General features: G+C 45.2%; 1 protein-coding gene across 1 annotated transcript; it reads right to left on the reverse strand.

Annotated features, from left to right (window-relative positions):
• Positions 1 to 262: 262 nt before the first annotated feature.
• On the reverse strand, positions 263 to 27,036 carry EFTUD2 (elongation factor Tu GTP binding domain containing 2). The gene is made up of 26 exons (XM_005863856.2): positions 26,835 to 27,036; positions 25,906 to 25,984; positions 24,275 to 24,350; positions 23,726 to 23,791; positions 22,497 to 22,532; positions 21,283 to 21,373; positions 20,619 to 20,701; positions 18,257 to 18,423; positions 16,006 to 16,130; positions 11,922 to 11,985; positions 11,475 to 11,565; positions 9,806 to 9,941; positions 8,595 to 8,722; positions 7,669 to 7,862; positions 6,541 to 6,652; positions 6,025 to 6,165; positions 5,267 to 5,368; positions 4,209 to 4,291; positions 3,448 to 3,534; positions 3,101 to 3,227; positions 2,813 to 2,900; positions 2,100 to 2,218; positions 1,921 to 2,015; positions 1,329 to 1,482; positions 1,050 to 1,157; positions 263 to 720 (listed from the first exon to the last, which is right to left on the reverse strand). Exons 1-26 carry the CDS (start codon positions 26,998 to 27,000, stop codon positions 625 to 627), a joined length of 2,814 nt encoding a protein of 937 aa, XP_005863918.1. The 5' UTR covers positions 27,001 to 27,036; the 3' UTR covers positions 263 to 624.

Genomic DNA, 27,036 nt, shown 5'->3' on the forward strand with positions numbered 1-27,036 from the left:
ATCGATGTTTCTCTCTCATCGATGTTTCTAACTCTCTATCCCTCTCCCTTCCTTTCTGTAAAAAAAGTCAATAAAAACATATTTTAAAAAAATAAATAAAAGGCTGCTTCCCTGGAGACCCAGGCAGGAAGAAGGCTGCAGCTGGAAGCAGAGGCAGTGAAGCCTCATGGGAGACGACATAGATTTAGAACCCAAGGGCCAGGACTGGACTGTGCTGGAGGAGAGGGGGTGGAGGGTTGAATGAAAGCAATAGAGAAAGGCAGAGGTTAGAATATTCTGTTCACTTATAAACCATGTCTAAGGTCAGACTTGTAAAGAAAATTCCGTGTAAATTCTGAGGACAGGGCCTCCTGGGGTTAAACACTTTCATGCCCTCCTCCTTCCCTGAGCCAGACTCCTCTCTGTTCCCTGGGAATAGAGCCAGGCACAGGCCACAGAAGGAACCAGGAGGCCGAATGGGCCTCCCTCACTGGGCTCTGGGTTGGAGGCTCTTGGGTTGTTCAAGACGGCCACAGCAGCTCCCAGACACTCTGACAACATGGAGTCCAAGTCACATGAGGTCCCAGCTTCCAGTCCAGGGTGCAGCCCACTGCAGGGAGCAGGAGCTGCTAGGAGTCCTGGCATTCACATGGGGTAATTGAGCACCACATCCTGCTTGGCGAGCTCCAGCAACATAGGATCATCGAAGAACTTGCTGATGCTCACGTCTTCACTCAGGCCCTGCAGAGGGTGGGGGCAAATGAAAGAATGAGTCCTGTGTGGTGTCTGCATGAGGTGGGGGCCATCGGAGACCTGTGGTTGAGTAGGAAGCTGGTGGTGGTGGGGGACGGACTGTTAGCCAGGCTGTTTCAGGAGCCCTGCCTTTAGGGCTTTGTCATTGGGGAGCAGGTCTGGCTGCCTGAGGCCTGTACACATTGCATCTCTATGTTGTACAGTAAATCGCTTAGTGTTTGGGAGATAGGTCCAAGAGTAAGAAATGAAGAGAGATAAAACTCCTGCTGAAACCCCTGGGGGTTGTGGGGTGGTGATAGGTCTGAGGGCACACACACCTTTCTACGACGGGTTTTGATCATGAATTCCCGGGCCAGGTGAGGAGCTGGCTGTGGCTCCAAGGGGCGGATGACAATGCTCTTATCCAGAGGATCCCCAGGAACAATCTGAAAGGCAAAGGGGTTTCAGGGGGTCCAGGCAGCCCTCTATCTGGGTCTGGAAGCAGGACTCTGAGGAGGTTGGAAAATCTCAGTCAGGACTTGGAAGGGAAACGGGTCCTAAGGGATTGGCCTTGTCCAGGTGGGAGGCCAGTCGGCCAGCCTGCACCGTTTTCTCACCTGCCAATGGTGAAAGACAGACAAGGAAAAGGCCTGCCCCTGGGTGTGAGTCCGCAGATCAGTCTCAAAGCCAAAGGAGTCGATAGCCGGGATGAAAGCTTTGATGGTGTAGAGGGGGGAGCCTGGAATGGGCGCATCCTGAGTCACGTGCCCCCTGAGACAGAACAACAAAGGCCGAGTCAAAAGCAGAGAAGCCATCTGCCCTCAAATACACCCCAAACCGGAACTACCATAAAAGAATAACTGTGAACGCCCTGCAGGAGACAGAGGGGCTGGGGTCTCAGTCTGACACTGTGGCGGCCCAAGCGGAGCAACCTCGGGGCCAGAGTGGGAACGCTGCTGCATAGGGTTTTACAGAACTTTCCCCAGGAGCTCTCTGAGGAGGGCTGCCCAGTAAGGAATCTCAAATCTTAATCTGCAGGAAAGCTGGGGATTTCCTCATTCCTCATTCCTACTCCTACTTCCTTCTGAAAGAAATCAGCTCATTAGGTTTCAGGAGTGGAGCGCGTGGGAGGCTGGTCCCTCCATGGTAGCCGAGTGACTTCCTGCTCTGCTGGTCCTCTGTGTCTCCCTAACGTGCGGGGCTGCTCACCTGCGCCTGGCCAGGACAGTATAAACAGCGGAGACACAATCTGCAGGGGCCTGGACCTCTACAAAGTAGTAAGGCTCCATCAGGCGAGGAGTGGCCTGCAACAGAGCAACAAGAAGGGGTTCCTCAGCTTGGGGAAGGCTGGGGACTTAATGCCCTGGGGTAGCAGAGCCCTCACTTACCATGAGGAAGGCAGAATAGACGACTCTCCTGGCCGTGGGGATGATTTGGCCCCCGCCCCGGTGCAGGGGCTCCTGGGCAACCACTGCATCTAGGATCTTAAACTTGACATTTCGAATCACTGAAAAGGAGATGGACAGCTGATTAAGGAGTGCGCACGGCCAGAGCAGCGAGGAGCCTCCTGTAGCTCTACAGCTATCTGCGGCCACAAAAGAAAAGGTACAAAATTGCCCTGCAGATGGGTATTCTGATAGGATACGCAAGGCCTGTAGCAAAGAGGTCAGCAGTCAAGCATACATTTATAGTGTTTGTTTCAGACATCATAAAGGTTCCCTAAAAGTTTACATGCTTCTTCTGCAGACATTTAATTATTTTTGGATAGAGAAGAAATTCTAGGAATTGCATATTTGTTCCCATTAAGTCCAATCCTGGTCTATAAACCACTCCAATCCCATCCTTTTGATACAGCTCCTCAAACTTATTTCTTCTCAGGAATGAGGAACGAATGTTAACTAGAAATGACTTCATTTCTAGGAGGTACTAAGTGGTAGCAAAGGAGAGGGAGGGAGAGAGGCAGGAAACAGGCGCAGGACATGGGATGGCCCTGCTGCGTGTCCTGCCAGGTCCCAAGGATAAGCCCAGCCCACCGCCTACACCCAGGAGCAAGGGCCCTAGAGGACTCAGGTGGGGGAGGCGGAGAAACTGGTAGACTTACACTCATCACAGAGGGGTCCCTCCCTGGTTCCCCACTGGAAACCTTGAACAATGCTGTCCTTCACTGAGCCAAGAAGAGCCTTGTCCACCTGCACAGAACATAAGGGTTCTTTAGTGGTGACCCTGGCAATAGCCAGAGTTTAGAGGGAGGAGAAGGCAGGTAGGCTGGTAAGAGGATCTTCTCTTGCACCAGAAGACACAAAATACTTCCAGGAGAAAAAGAACACTTTGTAGTTTCTTCCACTTGAGCTAACAGACCATCACAAGGCTCCCATCAGTTCTCCTGTACCTCAGAGGGCAGGGTATCATCCACCAGGATGTTGGGGCCGGTGGCATCAGGGCCAAAAGCCCAGATGGAACGGGCAGCCAGCAGATCCCAATCGTACTTGGTTTGGAAGAACTCTCCCAGCTTCTTCCTGGGGAAGGAGGAGACAACGGAGGGCTCAGCCAGCTCTTGTAAAATCCTGCCTCTCTGGAGACAGTCACCTCACCCCACCCACACTGCGCCCAGGACAACAGCAAAGTGGGAGAAAAAAATGACTTCCCAGAAGAGTGTGGGGTATTAGAGATCCAGCAGTAAGTTATGGTGCCCTGCCCTGTCTCCCTTTAGCCCTGGAATGAGAGCTGTGTTCTCGCCTGTTCCACGTGATCTGGACCACCTCATTCTCGATGTCTTCAGCAAGGCCCTTTTCAAGAGGCTCAGCAATCATGGTGATCTTGTTCCTAGTTAGAGAGGAAATGAGTAACGAGGTGGGTGAGCAGGACTAGCAGAAGGGTCACTTCTACGAAAAGGGTGAAAGGGTGACAAAGGAACAGATAAGGCAATGACATCAGTGAAAACCACAGGAGCAGAGTAGAGCCAAAGGAGCTTATCTTTTTTTTTCTCATTAGAATCTGCTACTCTCTCTCTCTCTCAAAATATATTTTTATTTATTTCAGAGAGGAAGGGAGAGGGAGAGACAGAAACATCAATGATGATAATCATTGATCGGCTGCCTCCTGCATGCCCCACACTGGGGATTGAGCCCACAACCCGGGCATGTGCCCTTGACCGGAATCGAACCCAGGACCCTTCAGTCCGCAGGCCGACGCTCTATCCACTGAGTCAAACCAGCTAGGGTGAATCTACCACTCTATGAAAGTAGGTTTGGGGCAACATTTACATAGAAAGGAGAAGTGACAATTGCAAGTCATCCTGGCATAGAAAGTCTTATGGCAAAGGACTTCATGGGATCATGTCCAAAGGCATAATGGATCAGAGGCCTGGGCTAAACTCAAGTATTCTAAGCACCCCTTTCCCCAGACTGCGGGGTCTCTATGTCCACAGAGTTGTGATTGTGGTGGAGCTGGTGGGAGAGGAGCGTGTCAGTCCAAGGACACTATGACCCCCAGCTTACTTCTTATTGGGTGTTTCAGCAAAGCACTTGAGAGAGGATGTTTCTACCACAGTCTCACAAAAGGTAACAACAGGGTCAGCCACCTGTTGGGAAACAAGATAAATTACTGGGCAAGGTCTCATTTTGTTGGAAGGATGACCTCCTGCCAAAGGGAATTCCGAGGGCCCCTTGACATTACCCCTGTGAGAACCCCGCCTCTTAATCAGCATCAGGGACAAATACAACAGCAGGCTAAAAGTCGCCATCACTAAGAAGCCTGCGGAAACTTAGTGTAGTGCAGTATCTATGTTCTGGAGTCAAAAGTACATGGGATCAAATCAGATCTGAATTATAGTCCCCCAAGGTATCCTTCACCATCCATTTAGCCGTCCCTCCACCATTCACTGAATCACCCCTGCAGGTCTGTCAGAGCTGGTACTAGAGACCTCCTGGGGAACACCCCTTCTGTTCTCAGCCTGGGACTTCTCCCTGAAGCTCCCACTGGCCCTGGCCTGTACCTGGGAAACCCAGCATCTTACAGAGCACCAGTCCTGGGCACATCAGTAGAAGAATCTAAGAGGGGTACTTGAGGGTACTCATTCCCACCACCCGAGGGCCTTGGAGAAAATGTGTCTCTCAACTGGGACACTGAGGCCATGAAAAGGCAATTTAACTGAGGGGTTGTGTCAGGCTTGACGATGAATCCAGGAGAGCCAGGCCCCACTCTCACCTTGAAACCATACACTCTGAGCCTTAATCACCACAGACATATTAATTGTCCAACTATTTTTTTTAAAACAAATGACCAAGAATAATTTTGGCTTGGGAGCATTGACTTTAAACACATGACACTGAGAATTACCCTGCAAAAGGGGGCAAACCAGATCTCAAATACCTTCCCATTTAGGGAGCAACAGATCACGCTTTTCTGAAACCGATCTCCTCTAGTAGGGCACCCCTCTTCCCGTGGGCCTTTCAGGGGAATCTAGGGTTTAGTTGCTTGTAAAATCAGCCTGGAGCTGTGAGCCAAGCCTCCTGGCCAGGCAGGCACTCAAGAAAGAAAGGGGCTGCTGCTTTACCTTGATGTCTATCTCGGAGTACATCTTCCGCAAATCATGCATCACACAGTCCAGGTAGAGCTCCCCAGTCCCCAGAATCACGTGCTCGCCAGACTCTTCCACCTGAAACGCAACAGCCCTGCTGCTCACAGCCTGGACTCTATTGTGCCAGCAACAGCAGACAGACACAGAATCGAGGCGGGAACCCAGGAGGCGGTGCCTGAATCCACGATCACACACAGCCACTGCTCACTGTCGGTTCCAGCCTCTTCAAGAAGGATCCGTGACCTATGAGTAAGTCCTCAAGATCCCGGATCACTCAGGACAGTGCTACTGGATGTGATGAGGTCACCAATTTTACTACCATCTTATAAATTTAGAGAAAACCATGCCCTATGTTTGTGGACATAAGCTGACCTTTTTTGTTTTTAGCCCTGGCCAACTACTCAGAAAGGTATGCTGGCAGGCTCAAGAGTGTAGAAGGGTCAGAGTGACTCACTTTTTCCTCTCTATTGGCTGGACAAATTAACTCAAAGTGTCTCTACAAGAAACATCTCTTTCCTATCTATACACTTGTGAATGCTGCACACACATGTCACCCTCCCTCCCCCCAACATGGGTCTCATCCTGCCTTTAAAATGACAGCAACAGGGATTAAGTCCTGATACAGGCCGTTGGAAGCAGCAAATCAGAGGCACCCGATGGGCACGAAGCAGTAGGCAGCACAGACCACGCAGCTGGGGCAAGTAGGGCGTGGCAGCTGCAGGCCTCGGGCCTACCTTGGTGGTGAGGGACGGGTAGCTCTTGTTGACCTTGCGCAGACCGTCCAGCATCTTGGGCAGCTCTGAGGGGTTGACTGGCTCCACAGCAATCTTGATAACAGATGTGGTGTTGAACTTCAAGGGCCGGAAAATCTGAGCCTGAGATCCAAAAGGCAGAGGAGTGAGGACACCCAGCCTGAGTAGGCGCAGAAAGTGTGGACATAAGAGAAGCTGAGGACCTACTTAGGGACAGACTCTTCTCCAACCAAGAGCCTCGGGGCTGCTTGAAGGCAACCTGAAGGGCCATTTATTGCTGTGTATTTTGGCAGAACAGAGAGAAGGGAAAGAATAAAGGGCCTTCCTCCTAATCCTAGCACCTGAGCAGAGACTGCAGTGAGACTCCAGCAGGGTCAGATCTAGAAGGCTGAGCCTGGGCTGAGGCCTGGAACCAGGAAATGGCAGTGACTCTGGGTTAGTCCCTGCCTGTTCTGCTGTTTATAGCTCACGTGTGCCGTGGCCTCCTGAGAACTTTACCTCCTCATTGCCTCGGGGTTCAGTTATGGTTGCCGTCTTCACAATTGGTTGATCAACACCTTCAATCAGAACCCAGTTGCCAGCAGGAACACGGTTCACCTCAATGTGGTACCTGGAGCAACATCCAATAAGCAGCAATGACACTTGGGCAGAATATTCATAAGAATGTACTCAGTGTCTGCTGTGTGCCAGGCCCTCAGCCAGGAGCAGCGGTCAGCCGAACAGATACATTCTAGCAGGGAGGGAAGCAATAAACCGTCACATAACCACACATATATGTCGTTACAAACTGGTAAGTGCCATGAAAAGTATAAGGGACTGAGGAATAGACAGGAAAACCTAATAGTCACATAACCACACATATATGTCGTTATAAACTGGTAAGTGCCATGAAAAGAAGTATAAGGGACTGAGGAATAGACAGGAAAACCTAATTCCAGTTGGATGTCGGTGGTAAGCAAGCCGCTCTCGAAGGCATGGGATGTAAGGAGATGCCAAAAGCACCACAGAACATATTGCAGCTGTCCTAGCTCTTGGACTTTCTCCTGCCTTCTGGTGAACGGGGTGGATTTGGAGGAGGGAAAGGGGCCTTGGTGAGTCGCAGCAGCCACATGAGGAACAGGACTGCCCAGTTCTGCCTCCTAGCTGGGATGCTACATTTAGGAGCCGACAAGCTACCCAGAAGCCCAAGCTAAATTTTATTCTGCAGATGAGGACGCTACAAGGAATCCGGCAAAGTCTTCTCTCTGGGTTAAAGAATAATTAGGGGAGGTTGGGAAACAATTTCTCTTGGGAAGAAACATTACAGTTGTGACTTAAGGAACACAGAAGAGGAAGAGGGGATTAAGATGAGTAAAAACAGAAATGCTGCTATAAAAATTAATGTAAGCCATCCAAACACAAAGGCAAGGCTCTGGGCATTATCCCAACAATAGCTGCCTTTTGGCCCTAGCCACGTCGGGTAGTAAGAACTAGAAGTCAATAGATCTGCTGAGGGAGGGTCAACTTAGCCCCTGTTGGAGGGAGCCAGGCAGCAACTGTGTCTCCAGGGAGGACCACCCCTTACAGCTGCCTGGGGAGTTCCAGTATGGCGGACAGGCAGCCCCGAGAGGCTCCTGCTAGCAGTACCTGGCCACAGAGATCCAGAGGCGGCCCACGGTGCATATCTGGGAGTCCTCCTCATCCTCCAGAGTGTAGTTCTCCCCCAGCACCTTCACAGGCTGCCCAGCATGGATGGTACCACTGAGCACCCGGCCAAAGGCATGAAACTGAACTCCATCATCTGTGCTGTACATCTTGGTGGTGTGGCACATCAAGGGACCCTGGAGGAGGGGACAGAGTGCAGCCTCAGCCACACATACTCTCTAGGTGAGTACCTCCCCTCATAGCAATGACATGAGCTCTATGAGGGAGTCCAGACCTAGAAGATGTGGCGACCTCCCAGGAAAATTCCAACCATGCTTTCCCCCTGCTTATTAATAGATGTCAAAGGCATAGGAGAAAAAAGCTATTTTCCTTTTCTCTGGGGAGATGAGGGAAATGGGGGGGGGGGGGGGGAAGCAGGTTTAGGATGGCAGATGGCACTGTTAACTTGCAAGATTATAAAACGAATTTGCCCCAAATTTCCTCCAAAGATTTAACTCACAATTCTCAATTGGCTGTATGTTTATGCTAAGAAACTAGACTGCTGAAGGAATGGCTGGGAAAGAGTTTTAGAAAAGCCAGGGCTGATCAGATTAGCAACCATTTGTTGAATCTTTAATAACTGGGAGGCACCATAACACTTGCTTAATCTTACTTACTTCTCATAATGACCACACATATCATTATCCTCCTTTCACATACCAAGACCCTCAGGCTGAGAAAGACTGAATAATGTTGCCAAGATCATACCATTAGCAGCAGTAACATCAGGCTTTGAATTCAGGCCTGCCTGTGCTCAGGTGGAGGGCAAGCAAAAAAGGGGGAAGAAGGCATTACTCCTGTAACCAGAAAACACTGTCCCTGCACAGGAGGGAAGAATCAGAGAGCTGCCGGGAGCTCCATTCCCTTACATCAGGGTCACAGTCGCTCATGGCCTCGCCGAGGTCGGAGTCCACGCCGCCGGTGTAAGTGTGCTCGATCTTGGGCTTGGCGCCCACCTTTGGAGAAGGGATATGCTGCACACACATGTCCACAAAGCCTGTGGAGGAGAGAAGGCCGTTACTCTACACCCTCATGGGGGGAGGAGGGGGGAGCAGTGACGTACTCATCCGCTCAGATTTTAGGGGGAAGTGATACCCTATTTCCTGGGCGTAGGATGCTAAAAGGCTGGAGTCACACTGATGCCAGGAAGCACAAGCGGCAGGTCTCAGTGATTCCTTGGAACTCAGCTGACAAAGATTTTCAAGTATCTCTATCAGTCCATGACCTTTTATTGAATGTAAGCACTTACTGCACACTTACACGGAACAGTAAGCACCCATCTCTCCCCCTTTGGCAAACATTGCATATGTTTCTGTTCAGTAAGTTATCCTGTTTTCTAACAGTCAATAAGTCATGCAAAAAAGAAGCTCCATTAGCACCTTGGGGTAGGCATATCTGCTTTCAGTGGTGTCTCCATGTTAGACGGAGGGCCAGCCCAGAGTGACTCTTAAATGATGCACTCTGCAGACTCAGACACCTATATCCCACTAGACTCAGACTCAGAAAAGGCTGAGGGGCCTCTTTGCCATCACCTTTTCCTCGCCTTTATTTTACAGATGAGAAATCAGTCATAGAATGACTGGCCCAGGGACATCCTACGGAAGAGCAGGATCAAGACTCAGGTCTTTCATTAACCAGTCCAGGGCTCATTCTCCTATATCACCTGCCTTTTGTGTAACGAAATTACAGAAGAGACAAGCTCAGGGGAAAGAGAAATCTGCATCTACAAACTGTCTCCCAAGTCCTGCCTGATGCTTTTCCCACTATTGCACATCACCGATGAGTCCACTTTCCTGACGGTCCCCTGGCAAAAATACCAGAACCTCAGTATCTGCTTCCCCATTTCTTTACTTGCATGCTCCTCCTGGTAGGGAAATGTAATTGCTTTTGTTTCCCAAGACAGAATTCTTGGTACCACCCACTAAGGAAAGCAGCTAGGAAAAACCCAGGTGCTCTGTATCCTGACCTTATTTAAGGGCCTCAGATCTCTGACCCACTGTGGGTTAGGGAAAAGTTCCCCCGACACATGTGGCAGGACATAATGATAGTGACGTTAAGGGGGCCATGAGCTCTTTATTACCTGTGAATTCGCCAAAGAACTTTTTGCAGACCAGCCTGAGCAGGGGATGGATGTTCAGCTTTAGCTCCTCCTTGGTCAGGTGGATGCCAAGCTCGTCCAGGGTCCTCAGGAGGCTGGTGTCCACATCCCCCACAACCTGTGACAAGACCAGACACATCAGCTGTAGTGGTAGCCCCACTGTGGAGCTATGGAGGAGGAGAAGGGAAGGCCAATGGGCAATCTGAAGGGTAACTGCACTAGGTTCTTGTCTAAAGGGAGAGCTTTTGGCAAGAACGATTTAGTTTCAAGAAAACCTTTGGTACCAACCCTGGGTGAAGCAGGCTTGGTTAAATGCCCACACCAGCCAATAAACCTGGAGCTCGCAGGTGGATTATCAGTGCTGCCCCCTGGTGTCTGAAAAGCAGCATCTCATTCCACTCAGGCAGTCCCCTAACCTCCCCTATTTAGAGACTTCTCAGATTGAGAGGATCACTGCACTGGAAGGAACCAAAAAAGGTCACCTAGCATTCCATCGGCTGTCAGCGCAGGGCCAAGCTAAACCATCCTCAGCAGACTCAAGGTCTCTACCAAGACAGACTCGATAAATTTCTTTTATTAATCCATTCCAGCCTGACACAAGATACTAAGTATTTTTTTTTTAGCACTAATAAATTTGAATCATGTTATTTTTGTCTTGTTGCTATGTTTTACTATTTTAAAGTTGGAATGACCACACACATTTTGTGTATATGCGTGTGTTCACTGTGCACAGTACTTATTCAACACTTGCATATTTTAGAACTGTATGAAAATTTTTGTACAAAATTATTACTTTTAGTTCTGCCTTTTAGGGAGCAAATTCACACAAATATAACATTATACTCTTTTTGTTGGAGCATCCTGTATGTTTAACTGTCTGGTGCCTCCTGTTCAATCTGACAAACATCACATACATATGTGCCCAGAAGAGTCATTCAGTACAAGCCCATGCTGCCAGTCTTCTAATGCAGTGGTTCTCAACCTTCTGGCCCTTTAAATACAGTTCCTCATGTTGTGACCCAACCATAAAATTATTTTCGTTGCTACTTCATAACTGTAATGTTGCTACTGTTATGAATCGTCATGTAAATATCCGACATGCAGGATGGTCTTAGGCGACCCCTGTGAAAGGGTCGTTCGACCACCAAAGGGGTCGCGACCCACAGGTTGAGAACCGCTGTTCTAATGGCTGCAAAATACTTCCTTTCATGGGCTGTACCAGAATTCATTTAATCAGATTATCACTGAAGAACATTTAACTGATTTCCAGGTTTTAAATTTTCTCCTTACTGTTATAAATAATGCCATAACAAATAAATATATATAAAAACTGGAGGACTTCCACAATTATATCTGTAAGTTAAATCTCCGTAACTGAAATGATAAGTTCTCAAGTGTCATGTTCTTTTAAATAGTCAAAATCTTTGCACAAATCTGTTTAGGTTGTGCCTTTTCTTTCTTTCGTACATTCCCCTTCACTCTAAATTCAACAGCACTTAGAGGACTATAGTGCTCCAGATCCAGAAGACTGGTGACCAACCATCTTCAGACTTAGTAATACAAAACTGAGCAGGTCGAGGGGCAGGAAGGAGTCCAAGTTCACCCTGTGCTTAGAGGGGCAGACCTAACCCAGGTGGCCCGACACCCTTACCTGAGCGAGGATCTTATACAGGGGCTCCAAGATAAACTCCACGAAGCTCCTTTGTGAGCTGCTGGTTGGGGCCTTTTTGGTGAACTTTCGCCTAAAGATAAAACAAGAGTTATGGGTGATCCAGGAAGAAGAAGACAGTGTCACTGACCTCCAGGGTGTATTTCCCAAGTTCTGAGCAGGGCCAAGGGGAAGAAATGTGTGTGTGAGAGCATAACATTTCCAGACTGCTGACAGGGCATATGGATATGACTCTCATGAGTGCCTGCACTGAGCTGTAACAACCTTTCACCTTGTCAGAGCTCATGAAACCAGCTCTCTTAGAGGAGGAAACATGGTAGCTCACGTCTAAGAAAAAAGTAGGTTTTAATCTTCAGAACTCTTCCTGTCTGTCCTCACTCCTGGGAAAATGGATAACCCCTCTAGTGTCACTTCCCACACCCTACTTACGTCTTAGGGTTGAAGTAGATGTCACCCCAAAGTCTTTTAGCAAATTCCTGGTAGTTAATGTCACCTGTAAGAGAACCAGACAATTACAATCCACTTAGCAAAGCAAACTATGATTCAGAATTTTCTTTCCGGTGCCACAGGTGGTTTGTAGCTGAGGAATTCTAGCACCTTTCTTTCCAAGGTCCAGACATTTTCTTCTACCCAGGCAGGCAGACAAGGACACAGAGACACAAAGGACAGGCTGGCCCAAAGTTGACAAGACAAGGCTATGCTGGAGTCAAAACGAGCACCCAGGTGGCATCCATCTCCAGCAGGCATAGGACTGAGTTGCAGACAAGGGTAGTTTTTATTCCTCCTTTGATGGAACAGGCTCAACTGCCTCTATGTTATCCTCTGTCTGCACCTAAACACCTTCCCTTCCACAAGTGGAGCCCAGTGGGCCCCGCACTCTTTCCCGATCCACTGGAGCGCTCTTCTGCTGCCAGTGTGGGCAACCTCCCCAGCTGCAGTGTCACACTATGGCTCTGACCAGCCCCAAGTCTCCGGAAGGCAGGTACCTAGCCCTCTGGAAAGAAAACAACAAAGCCAACCTTTGTCTCATCTTTTTTTTTTTTTTTTAAATATATTTTTATTGATTTCAGAGAGGAAGGGAGAGGGAGAGAGAGATAGAAACATCAATGATGAGAGAGAATCATTACTCGAGCCCACAACCCGGGCATGTGCCCTGACTGGGAATTGAACTGTGACCTCCTGGTTCATAGGTTAACGCTCAACCACGGAGCCACATCTTTGTCTCATCTTTTTTTTTTTATTTTTAAATATATTTTATTTTTTACAGAGAGGAAGGTAGAGAGATAGAGAGTTAGAAACATCGATGAAAGAGAAACATCGATCAGCTGCCTCCTGCACATCTCCTATTGGGGTTGTGCCCGCACCCCAGGTACATGCCCTTGACTGGAATCGAACCTGGGACCCTTCAGTCCGCAGGCCGATGCTCTATCCACTGAGCCAAACCGGTTTTGGCTGTCTCATCTTTTAACAATACTTTTAGTTTGACTGCAACTGCTAATCCTGGTCTGACTGAACCAAGCAACTGTGGCCTTTAAAATTCAAGATTTTCTGAGTCAAGAACTCCTATAATATTCAAATAGGTCACTGATATCCCCAACTACCTCGTGGATATTTCTACCCAGACACTGTTCTCTCTCACTTGAGATGGCATAAAAGGAATTCATCACCTTTTTCCGAAAGTCCCATTCCCCTTCAGACTTTCCTAGCTTTCAGCTACCACTGGCACTTCATCCAGGCTCAAACCGCTTTGTTAATTACCACATTATTAGTTACTGAAACTCTCCCTCCTCTGTGAACCTCCCTGTCTTTTACACACTTCCATAACTGCACTCAACGTATGTTGTATCATAATCACTGGACTGAGCTGCTTGAGTACTCACAGGAACTAGGCCTAGTGCCTAACAGAAGTTGAATAAAAGTTGAAATAATGAGCAAATATCTCTCTAATTAATATCCTCCCTCTCAGTCTCACAGATAACATTAACCCAATACTTACAATCCTGTGCCTGAATATTGGCAAGAGATGTTTAAACAGGTGTCCCTTCTTGCATCCTTTCCTGTGTCTGGCCTATCTTCCATCAACTTTGCACACATTACCCCACCCCAATCTTTGATATTGAATAGCTCCTAACTGCCTACAGGTAAAGTCTAAATTCCTTAACTTTACATTCCAAATCCTCTTCAATGTGGGCCCAGCCTACCTGCCAGCAGTTTTACTCAAACTCTTCTCCTGGGTGAAAGTGTCCAGTTACTCAATGGTCCAGGCCTTGGGCTACCACCACCTGCCTTTGCACTCCTTTCCCAACCCTGTAAGCCTGGAATTCCTGGCTTCCTACTGTCCACTTGTTTAAGCCCCATGTCCTTGAAGCCTTCCTGACCCCTAGGTCATTGGAGCTGATTCCCCCTTCTGAATTCCCTACCGCAGCTACCTGGAACTCAGCCCACACCACCTTACAACTGCCATCCAGTACCCACAGAATGAAGTTCCTAGAAGTCAAAGAGTATTCATCATGCTTTGTTGTATTCCTAGCAGGAGGACATGGTATCAATTTTGGCAGGATGGGGCGATAGATAGAAAAAGTACCAAAGTAGAGTCTAGTTCTAACTCCATCAATAACTTCCGGGCATAGTTTTCCCACATGTAAACGAAGGGGAAAAACTCAATGATCTCTGATATTCCTGCCAGGGCTGACTTTCTGAAAGTCTACACATGGCTTTTCATGACAACAATGTTGGAGCACAGAGATGGCTCCTTCATAATAGTGGCCTCTAAGGATGAGTAATCAGTTCTCCTGAGGCTCTCCATTTTCAATCAGAAATTGAATCACTGCCGAAACCGGTTTGGCTCAGTGGATAGAGCGTCGGCCTGCGGACTGAAGGGTCCCGGGTTCGATTCCAGTCAAGGGCATGTACCTTGGTTGCGGGCACATCCCCAGTAGATGTGCAGGAGGCAGCTGGTCAATGTTTCTCTCTCATCGATGTTTCTAACTCTCTATCCCTCTCCCTTCCTCTCTGTAAAAAATCAATGGAATATATTAAATAAATAAAAAAAAGAAATTGAATCACTAATACATTATAATTATAGAAAAGGTCTTGGATTTTGCTTTACATGCTGATACAAAAACATCCAGAAACATAAACTGGAATCCTGTTCAGATGAATTCACTTATTGGTCCATTTATCCTTTTTTGTTTTTAAAGAATCATCTGGAAACAACAAAAATGTATGTCAAAGGATGTGAAAATTGTTAAGTTATAGTACATCTATACAGTGGGCCAATGGGCAGTTACATAAAATAATTTTTAGAAATAAACTTTAATAAATTGTTATGATCTAATGCTGTGTGAATATTTATCCTGTGTTAGTGTATGTAAAATATGACTTCATTTACCTAAGACACTAAACAGAGAAAAAAGGAACTTTAACAAAATGTTTATAATGATTATGAAAATGAGGCTATCGGTGAATTTTGCTTTCTTGACTAGATTTTACTGTATTTTCCACTTTTCTGCAATGAAAATGTGGTAAATATGTATGCGTATATTCAAAAGAAAGAAAGACCAAGTTTTATTTAGCCATTTTTTTCACATGAGCAAGCGTATGCACACCGAGTGTGAGGCAGGACAGCTGACTGGCGGGAACAGAAACCCTGGCGCTCCAGCGCCTGCCAGCTGTGCGACCTCTAACAGAGCCTGTCTCCTCAGCTCTAAGAACAGGATGACAGCCTGGCCGCGGGGCTCAGTTGGTTGGAGTGTCATCCCACGCACCAAAAGATCGCGGGTTTGATTGCCAGTCAAGGTACATACCTAGGTGGTAGGTTCCACCCACAGTTGGAGCGCATATGGGAGGCAACCAATTGATGTTTCTCTCTCACATCGATGTTTCTCTACTTTCCTCTCTCTCTAAAAAAATCAATGGATACATATTCTCAGGTGAGGATTAAAAATAAAATAAAAACAGGGTAATATGACCCTTCTAATGAAGCACAGAATTTGACACACGACACAGGACATGGTGTCTACTGGAATCTGAAGGAGGCACAGAGGTACAGAGGAGTGCAGGAGCCTCTTGAGATGGGAAGCTGGTCGAGGCTCCACGAACCTATAAAATCATTCAACTGGGCATCGCAGCAGAGAATCACCTGCACTGACTGCATATCATGAGTTCTGAAGTGGGTCTACAAACTTTCTACCTGCCTAGACATGGCTGGAAAGCCAGCTAGAACACTACTAATGAGGGAGGCTTCATCTTTGAGGAAGAGATCTGAAGGGGCTTTGTGAGCGTAGATAATTCCTCTAGGAGAGTCTTATTCCTAAAGGAGCTCTTTCTTCATCCTAGTTACCTGTCTTGTTCTAGTGTTTGGAAACCACTGAGCCTAAAGAAAGGGTCTAGGGGCCAAAAAAAGCCCGAAATGTGAGAATAACAGTTGATTGAAGCCAATTTCTAAACCATTCAGCGGGAAAGACACAGGACTCTGGGGAAACAGGCGAGACAGACTGCCAGCCAGACTTACCGAACGTGTCAGCATAGATCTTGGCAAAGGAGCCCAGAGTGAAGCAGATGCTGTACTGGGAGCTGGAGAAGCAGACGTTGCCCAGGAGTGGGGACAGGATCAGGTTCTCATCAGTGGAATACATGCTGAAACAGAGACGGTCATGAGTGCAGAGCCAGGCTGACACACACCAAGGGCAGAGGGCAGAGACTCAGTATCACAGCCTCTCCAGCCCTTGCCCTCCAATGGGCTTATATAATACAGTCAGCTTTGCCAACAGCCGGGTCCAAGAAAGTGACATGATGAAGTTGTCTGCTAACTCACAGTAACAAGCGGACTTCCCAGAGCTGGGAACACTCTGCATGATCTTGGAGAAGTTAACTGCACGGACAGACAGGGAAAACTTGGAGGATAGAGACAAAGGTCTTAGAACACAGGAAATGAGTCTAATGTGACCGGAGAGGAGTACATTCTGGAGAAATCTCAATCTTACAAACACAAATAGACATACACCAGTATAAATGAATGAATGCACGAGTAAAAGAAAAAGTAACTTTGCTCCCCATTCCCACCAGCCTAAAGATCTTTCTTCTGTTTTGTTTGGCTTGTTTTATTTTCATTTTATTTTTTTAAAATATATTTTTATTGATTTCAGAGAGGAAAGGAGAGGGAGGGAGAAAAACATCAATGATGAGAGAGAATCATTGATTGGCTGCCTCCTACACACTCCTTTCTGGAGATCAAGCCCACAACCCGGGCATGTACCCTTGACGGAACTGAACCCGGGACCCTTCAGTCTGCAGGCTGATGCTCTATCCACTGAGCCAAACCAGCTAGGGCTTGTTTGGCTTGTTTTAAAAATTTGTGTTAAAACTTTGTGTCTTATATGCATAACCCATTAACACAGACAATAGAGTGCTTAAGAGGGGAAGACTGGAGGGGGGTCAATGAGGGGAAAAAGGGAACATACGTAATACTTTCAGCAATAAATTATTTTAAAAAAACTGTGTCTTAAAAGTCATGCAGAAGTAACAGCATCACAAGTCCACTAATATTTATAACAAAATTAGTTGTATAGGGATTAAATCTACAACCCTAGCCTTACTACACAATGTTTTATGGAGTTTCTTAATTTAGAAATAAAAGTATTGGATTATAAAGAGCAGTCCCCTACTTCACTCCCAAGTTATGCTCCCCAGAGGCAACTGCTTTCAATTCTCTCAAAGAATTTGAAAGAGCATTTACCCCCATTCCCCCCCCCCCATTTTCCTAAATAAAATGTTTAACGTAACTATTTCTTGTTTAGAGGCTGAAACACGACTTCGTGACTTCCCATTTTGGCTGATCGGGATTTAGTCCTATCCCACCCCATCTCCCTTTCTGAAGAGGTTTATCATTCCATATTTGGGATTCCTGGTATTATTTTAGGCTCAAGTCATTCTCAGCCCTTCCAGAGACAGGGAGGAGGTATCCCTGGTAGTAATCAGTGCTGCAACCAGAGAAGCTCCTGCACGTCAATCTGTCTCTGGCCATGTAGGTAGGGCCCGCAATCCTCAGCTGGAGAGGTGTCTTCTCAGTAGGACGGTCTCTTCCTGGGCCCTTTGAGGGGCCTCAAGAAGTCATCCAGTACATTCTGCAGCCTACAGATAACTATCTTTAATTCACCTTTAACCTATCCTTCAAAGCCACCTTGATACTGTATTCTAAGTCTTCCAACCATCACTCATACTTATTAATGTAAGCCCTTGTACACCTATCTCATAAAGCAGCTATATCCAGAAACAACAGCCAACAGTCCCCTCATTTACTGAGTGCTAATAAGGTAAGAGCAGCTAGCATTATTCACTGATCAGTTACTGCTAAGCACTGTGCCCAGCGTGTTACATCAGATATCAACTTAATTTCTTATATCATAAGGCAAATATTATTATTATCCCCTTTTACAGAAGCAGAAACTGAGGCTCTAAAAGCTTAAGTAATTTGCCCAACTTTACATGGCTGGTATGAGGTGAAGATGAGACTGTTTCTAGAGCTCAAGGAACTGACCACAATACTAAATTGAAGATGTGTGAAGATGTGTGCACAAGTGGTTAAGGCAGAAATTGAAGGAATCCAGGCTGTGGAGTCAGTTCCTGTAGAGCCATGCAATGAGCTTCTAGCCCCATCCAATAAGCTCATCAACACACGCCAAGAAATCCAAGTTGCCTCCAGAGTTCAAGGTTAAAATTCATAAAAACCAGAGTCCCTGAGGACACTGCCAAGGTCCCTATACCTTATCAATCCATTGACCTCATCCACAATGTGGCGCAGCTTGTAATACGCGTCCGTGGGCGGCAGCTTCAGCTCCAGGATCAGCCGGTCGATCTTGTTGATGCACACGGTGACCGCCAGCCTCTCCTGCACCGCGTGCTTGATCAGCCGCTCTGTGTTCAGCATCACCTGGGAGACACAGGTGGTCAGAGCCAAGAGGGCAGGAAAGTCCAGAGCAAAGTCAAAGAGGGCACATTTTACAATAGGAAGCACGAGGAAAAGAGGGGACCTAGACTGCTGGGTGCAATCAGATGGCATCTTGCCCGAAGGCAGATTCGTGAATAAATACACTGATGATGTTGGGAGCCAGGTTTCTCAGTGCTGGAGAAGGAACAGGAGAATTAGAAAGAACCAGTGGTGCTAAAATGGAAGTGCAGGCATTAGGATAAACTAATGCTTTCTTTCAATTTTGCTGTGTCAATGATTTTTTACTATATGAGTAAAAATAGTTACAGGTATGTATGATGTATATCATTTGTGTTCAGTGAAAGGACCAAGAAGCAATGTACCCCAGTAGAGAGGAACATGTCCTCATGTTTCCAAATACCAATCCCCACTATAAAGAGTCAGAGTTCCTTAGAGAAATGGCTGATTCAAGGACTGGGGCTGGGAAAGTACAAGATGATTCTAGAACATCTTTTTGTGCCTAAAAGTAAGGAAGTACTTTTTTTAAAAAAGGATGGGACAGGTCAAAAGGATAAAGAAGTCTGCCTGAAGGAGCTCTCACTAGCCCAGGGGTGGGCAAACTTTTTGACCCGAGGGCCACAATGGGTTCTTAAACTGGACCGGAGGGCCGGAACAAAAGCATGGATGGAGTGTTTGTGTGAACTAATATAAATTCAAAGTAAACATCATTACATAAAAGGGTACGGTCTTTTTTTTTTTTAGTTTTATTCATTTCAAACGGGCCGGATCCGGCCCGCGGGCCGTAGTTTGCCCACGGCTGCACTAGCCAAATCTGGAATAACTAGAGTATCAAAACATATAAGGATAGCAATGGATTATAACCCACAGAGTAAAATAAAAACCCATGTATCCACACTGATAATAAATGAGCAAATCGGAGAGAAGAGAAAGCTTTTCCTTCAGCAGAATTCCAAACAATAAATACAGAAGGAATAATACGAGTTAGACAATTACCACCTGCAACTATTATAAAAACAAGCTAGGAATGATGAATAAATGATAAAGACTGTAGGAATAGAATGTATACCAGACTCAAGGTATCCCTCCACAAATTATGTATTACAAAGGGGAAAATTGTAATTTTACACTGAGGAAAGCTGATAGATCTGCCTTAATCAAGTGATCAAAGTTAACATCACCAATTGGATAAGGTGTCATGGGCCTCCTGATGGGATGGACTAACAAGAACACAACTATACGTAGATAGTATTCCTGCCAAAAGTCACCTGAACATCATCACGAGGAGACAGCAGACACACCCAAACAGACATTCTCCAAAATAAATGGTGTGTGCTCTTCATGTCAATTCATAAAAGACCAAGAAAGGTAACAGAACAGTTCTAACCAATTAAAAGAAACTAAAGAGACATGAAGACTAAATGCTATGCAGCATGATAGGAAAAAAATTCTATAAAAGACATTATGAGACAATTAGTAAGACTAAGTTTTGTACAAAAAGATCTGTACAACAATAATGTATCAAGGTTAAAGTCCCTGATTTTGGTAGCTGTACTATGGTTATGTAAATGAATGTCTTTGTTCTTACGAAATACATTCTGAAATATTTTACTTTCAAATGGTTCAAGGGAAGAATACACACACGTGTGAGTATGTGTATACATGTAAAGAAATAATTACAAAGCAAATGAAGGTGAGTTCTTTGTACTTGCAACTTTTCAATAAATCTGAAAATTTTCCAAAACAAAATCAATTTAATAAAAGCAATTCTGGCTCCCTCTGCTGGCTATCTCACTAATGACAACATGAATGAGGTTAGCCAATTTATCTAATCTTTCAATTTAGAAATATAAAAGACACTCTGGATCCTTTAACTCCAATTTCTCTTATGATTAAAAACATTTATTAATATTTAAAATCCATTTATATGAATATACTCACCTCCCTTCCTTTTATTTACATTTGTCATTTTATCTTTTTCTGAATAGCAATGGGTCCTTATTATTTATTTTAAACTTCACTGGACAGAACTAATTTTGAACTTCATTTATTTCCTTAGTTTTAGAGCAAATAAGAGCCTTAATCCCACAGACTCTCATGTTCTCTGGTTCCCAGCTTGCTCAGTGCTCTGGGCATTGTGGGTGGGGCAGACCTAACAGGGAGTAGGGGTCCAGACTCACGCCCTCGGCAGCATCTATGAAAAGCACCACTCCATCTGAGATGCGCAGGCCAGCCGTGACCTCATCAGAAAAATTCACATGTCCTGTAAAGCAAATACAACTAAGTCACTTAGCTGCCACTTGTGTGGTAGGTGGTCTGAGGGGTACTGCAAACTCCCAGTTTCCCTTTCCCTTCTCCCCACAGCAATCTGTGGTGAATAAAATTCCACCAGTAGAGTCACATCCTTGGATTAAACTTCTTTACACGAGGTCCCAAACAAAAAGAAGAAAGTGTTTAGCTAGGAGGGCATAACATATTCACATTCACATTAGTCTACTCAGCAGTAAGCAGAGTTCTGTGGAACAGAAGACAATCTGGCAGCAGGAGAAAGGCAAAGGAGGGCCAGGAGCAAGGGAGATAGTACCTGGCCAGATGCTGGTGGGGGGCAGGGCTGACAGGTATGAGGCATTGGGCAAGGAAGACCAACCTGTTAACACTCAAATTTTCCTGTTTAAAACTCTGCCCCACTTGGTCTTCTCCAAAAGAGAAAGAACCAGACACGGGGCAAGGCACCCTGCTCCCACGGTAACCTGCGTGCCCACCAGCAAGCAGTGGGTGTGCTGCTGCCATAATCTCCTTCAAAAGACTGAGCCTGCCTGAGAGAAGGGTCAAGGAATGTCCTACCTGGAGTGTCCATGATATTGAAGAGGTAAGATTTCCCTTTAGTATCTGGCAAAGCCACTGTCACAGGAGTGCTTTTGATGCCAACACCTCTCTGAAAGCCAGAAAAAGAGAGTGTTCAAGTCTTCTTCCTATACAAGAGGGGTTCACTCTGCTCCTGGGGTTTGCCAGTTGCTAGTAAATTACACGGATTTATCTCTTTGTGGTAGGTATGATTTGTATCTAGCCATCCAACCAGAATGACCTTGAAGATGAAATATCTTAATGTTAAACAGCATTTGGGGATGGGGGGTTGGTTCAAATACCAAAAAAGTAAAACAAGTTTTATCCTCCTCATACACTGGAAACAAAAATAATAACCAAGCATTAGGTAAGTAAAAAGAAACAATCTGGGGGCATTTTAGACTAAAAACAGTTAAAAAAAAAACTATAACAGGGGCCCTAGCCGGTTTGGGTCAGTGGATAGAGCATTACCCTGCGGACTGAAGGGTCCCAGGTTCAATTCCAGTCAAGGGAACATGCCTGGGTTGTGGCTTTATCCCCCATGGGGGGGGTGCAGGAGGCAGCCAATCAATGGTTCTCTCTCATCATTGATGTTTCTCTCTCTCCCTCCCTCTCTGAGATCAATAAAAAAATATATATAAAAAAACTATAATAGGTAATAATTATTAAACTCTAGTCAAATAAACATATTAAGAAACAACAGTAGCGTCCGGCTGGTGTGGCTCAGTGGTTCAGCATTGACCCATGGACCAAAAGATTGCTGGTTTGATTCCTGGTTAGGGAACATGCCTGGGTACCGGGTTTGATCCCCGGTAAGGTTTAAAAAAAAGAGAGAAGCTACTCCTAGAAAGGCACTGTCATATGGATGAAGTCATCTTACAAATTTTAAGCATAATTTTAAAAATCATGTTGGCTTCTGCATAACTTACCAATGTACACATCATCTCTTAGTATTTGTCCTATTAGACCACATTAAATCCAGTCAAGGACAGGAGGGTTCCTCCTTTTTATCCTACAGCTTGCCTAGCCAGCTCTCTTTCAAATTAGAAATCCTGGGATGACTGGTAGGTAGAAGCTGGGAGATAAAGAGCTGGGAGTGAGAGAGGGGTTTGTGGTATGGACCAAAGTGTTATCATAAAGACTCCCTATTCTCCCTACAAAACTATTGCTGGGTCTGGTGTGGGCAACAGTCGGAGTTCCCAAAGCAAACTTACCTCTTGCTCTGTGAAGAGGATGTCAGTGTAGCATAGCTGAAAAAAATAAACTGTTGTTACCAACTGAATTCAGACTCCTCTCCCACACAAACGATCACACTTTCCCCCACCACTTCCCAACTCAAGGTTTCTGCCTCAGGAAGAAAATACATGAAAAGAGCAGGGTCTCCCTACAGAAATTCCAGACAATGAGACCAGTGCCTTCACAGATGGAAAATGCCCCTGCATGTGTGTTTCTGGGATGTGAGTTTGAAGACCAGGTATAGCTGAAAACTAAATTATACCAAATGCACCCAATTCTTAGCGTGGTAAAGGGAGACACATCCAGCCTTCATGGAACCCGCCCATGTCAAAACAGTCAATCTGGCAGAGACTGAACAATTATTACGCTGAGACTTGCAGCCACACTTGGCCTCACTCATAGGCATGTAAATTTATCATGAAAACAACACAGTCCAATTGTATTATATTTATAGAGGAAGCTTTTAATATTATGACAGGAAAAAATAGGCTATAGCCGGCCAGTGTAGTTCAGTGGTTGAGCATTGACCCATGAACCGAAAGGTTGCTGGTTCAATTGCCCGTCAGGGCATACGCCCAGGAGGCAGTCGAGTGATGATGTTTTTCTCTTATTGATGTTTCTATTTAGCCCTCTGCCTACCCCTCTCTCTAAAAATCAATAAAAAATAAAAACAAAAGAAAGAAAAAAGAATTGGCTATAAAAACCCTAGCTGGTTTCGCTCAGTGGATAGAGCGTCGGCCTGTGGACTGAAAGGTCCTGGCCAAGGGCATGTACCTCGGTTGCAGGATCGATCCCCAGCCCTGGTCAGGGTGCGAGCAGGAGGCAACCAATCGATGTATCTCTCTCACATCAATGTTTCCCTCTCTCTGTCTCTCCCCCTCCCTTCTATTCTCTAAAAAATTAATGGAAAAATATCCTCGAGTAAGGATTAACAACAATAAAAAAAAGTCCGAATATATCAGAAGAGAGGAGGGATCCCAAGTGCAGAACAGATCATCTCAAAATACTGCAGATTAATATTCTTTATGCTCCTGATAAAGTTGTAATTATTTTCTTAAAGGCAATTAATAGAGATTACAATCATAAAGCAGCCCTTTGAAGGCGTCATTATTTATAGTGAGTGAGAAGGCTGAGGGGAGGGGGAGAGAGAGACCCCCTGTATATTTTGAATGGCTTATCCTAAACCCTCAACAGAATTTCTACTTACATCTTGGTCATAGCGCTTCCTGATTTCCGGGTGAGTCTGCTCTATTAAACAATCTACAAAACACGTCTGAAAGGAAAGAGAAGGTTAAAACCTGCCAACCACAGAGGAAAATCTATTCTACTCTTCCCCCAGCTCCCAATACAACACATCATTCAGGGATAAGGAGAGGAGGAAGAGAACAAGGAGGATTATGGGACAGCAAAGGATCAACACTGAAACCACAGGATTATTTTCAAATGAAAGATGCAATCTTTCTTGGACAAGCATCCCCAGGGAAATAAAGTCATATAAAATCAGAGTAAGGCTCATTTTTCCCTTTTCTGTCCAGCGGTAGACACAAGGCTTGGGCATGCAAGTGGCTTACTGACAGGCTCCGCACGCTGATTAGGGAAAGCTAGAATTTCACATCGAGGTTTCACAATAAGCAGAGGCCCCAGCGTCAGGAGGTCCAGCCTTATGGGCTCAAACCCCAACCTATGACGCTGAGGGCTGAAGAAATGAGCAGGAACGAAGAGAAATCCTGTCCCAAGTAGCTAAAAGTTCTCTCACCTTGCCATGATGGAGATGGCCACAAAGGGTCACATTTCTGATGAGTTCTGAGTTATCCATCAGATCTGCCAAGAAACTGAAAGGAGGAAGGAAATGTGAAAAGTTTTTAAGTGGGGAGAGGTGCAAAAGTGTTTTAGGAATTTTTAGTTGTTCAGGAACAACTTTCAGACCAACAATGCTCGGAGGCAGATGCGAATTTCTATACCTATATAGTTCTGGCTTTGGGGATGGAATAGACTTATCCATGAAAGTGACACAATCTGCAAAGTCTCATGAGGATTTCAACAGCAAAATAATAAGAGTTAGAAAGCAAGGGAAAAAATAAACAAAACCAATACCAGAACTAACACACATACACAAGTACTATCCCTTTCAAAATCTTCAGACTGAATGCTATCCATTTATTCCACTGATGCTAAAGGGACTTAAAATAACTTTGGGAGTTTCTCTTTTAAAACTGTCATCAGAGCTAGTTAACAAAACAAATGGCATCTAACAATGCTGAGCAGAGAACTTCCATCTTTACCAAAACCAGCATTGTCTTTCTTGCTTATCACCCACATTATTTATGGCAAGTAGCCTTCAGATGACTTTGGCTCTTTAAAAAGATCAAGTCTACTTTCAAAGATTGGAGATTTAAAATAATCACCATTGAGAATAGAAAGGAATATGAAGCAAGTTCTGAAGATAACTGAAAGGTTGCTTCAAAAATGTCTAAATGATGGTAGGTGAGCTGAACATTTGATGAGGGACTCCACTCTTTTGAACATACGAGATGACAATGTGGCTAAAAAAAGCTTCATTATCTAATATTGAGCCACAAACACTTCAATATACGAGGGCCATGCAAGTGAATTAATCAGTTTAAATATTTGCAAAAACAGTTTGAAGAGTCTAAATTATTCCATACATACAGGGTTAGGCAAAGTAGGTTTACAGTATTTGTATGGAAAATAATATAATAATCAATAAATAATAATTCAAGAATAAACTGTTTCTGGGTGAGTGGTAGGTAATGAACCAAAGACCTTGTATGCATATATGCATAACCCATGAACACAGACAATAGGGTGCTGAAGGCCTGGGGCGGGGATGGGGGGATGGGCTGGAGGGGGTTATTGGGGATAAGGGGGATATATGTAATACTTTCAAAAATAAAGAATTATATATAAAAAAAGAGGGAATAAACTGTGTCACATACTCACAACTGTAAACCTACTTTTGCCCACCCTGTATACCTACCTACTTTTGCCCTCCTTTTCAAAATAGAATCGTTATGCTTCCAAAACACTTAGCAATTTTGCTGAGTCAAAATAGGCTCTGGTGGTCCAACACTGACAATTATAATACTTAGTACTCTCTGAGTACTAAGGCTGGCTTTCAATACCAAACTAGAGATTTGGAAGAAGAGAAAACAGCTGAGATACGGATGAGAGCCAAGAGAAAAGTTAAGAATGAAACTAAATATCCCAGAAACCATATAAACTGAAAGGAAATCTTGGAAAATTGTAGGGAGAGATTTTGCTTTTGAAATTCACTGGCTACTTCAACCACAAACCACTTCCTATACCCCCATGAAATAATGAACCTACACTACTCATGAAGAGAGGCTGAGAGACCTTATTACTTACTCCATTTCATACACCGTGACCGGTAACGTCTGCTCCATCAGAGTGAATTTCTTGGTTTTCACTGGCTTAATAATAGGTTCTAGAGGGGAAAAAAAAGTAGTGATGTGCAGGTAGGCAGAAAACATAAAAATACAGAGCTCTATTCCATTTTAGGCTTAGCTTTCGGAATGCATGATATGTGATATCAATTTGTTATTTTCAAGGATCACTCAGATGTTGAGGAAGTTCTGGGAATGCTGTTTTGCACAAGACAGTAAAGGAGAATTGTGGACTGAGTTTGAACTTCATTTTGTGGGACACAGGGAGAGGGACTGGATATAGGCTGAGGTCAATGTCAGTTCAAAACCTCTCCTTGCACTTACAGAATGCAACTCCTTAGAAAATAAGCATCACGAGGATTGGTTCAGGAGTTGGGATTATCTGGTGGGAGAACTTAAATACAGTCTTCAAGCACCTAAATAGATATTAGATACATTTTCCCTAGAAAAAAACTATGAGTTTTATTGAATATTAAAATAGGATTGCCCTAGCCAGTTTGGCTCAGTGGATAGAGTATTGGCCCATGGACTGAAGGGTCCCAGGTTTTATACCAGTCAAGGGCATGTACCTCGGTTGCAGGCTAGATCTCTGGCCCTGGTTGGGGTTCGTGTGGGAGGCAGCCAATTGATGTGTGTCTCTCACACAGATGTTTCTCCCTCCCCCTCCCTTCCACTCTCTTTAAAAATCAATGGAAAAATATCCCCGGATGAGGATTAATACAAATAAACAAAAAACCAGGGTTAAGTGACTCTCAATCCAGAAATGGTACCTGAAGGTGGTAAAGAAAAATTAATCAATTCATTCACTGAATTCTCAAGTTTGCTGATGGCTATGAAATGAAGTGTTCTAGTTTCACTGTTGCTCTCACAACTCAGAGCCTCCTGACGTACCTGTGAGGGGCTGGGTGTCTTCCTCCTGAACGATGGTCTCCACCTCAGGACCGTACACCTCTTCAGCTGTGGGGTAGTACTTCTTGTCTTCATGCAGCACCACCTCCATCCCAGGGTGGTCTTCATCGTGGTCGCCTACATCATCGTCATCATCATCGTCATCCATCTAAAAGCAAGAGAGGCTGTAAGAGGCACACACTTT

Source organism: Myotis brandtii, unplaced genomic scaffold (assembly GCF_000412655.1).
Source record: "Myotis brandtii unplaced genomic scaffold, ASM41265v1 scaffold1814, whole genome shotgun sequence".
NCBI classification, from domain to species: Eukaryota; Metazoa; Chordata; class Mammalia; order Chiroptera; family Vespertilionidae; genus Myotis; species Myotis brandtii.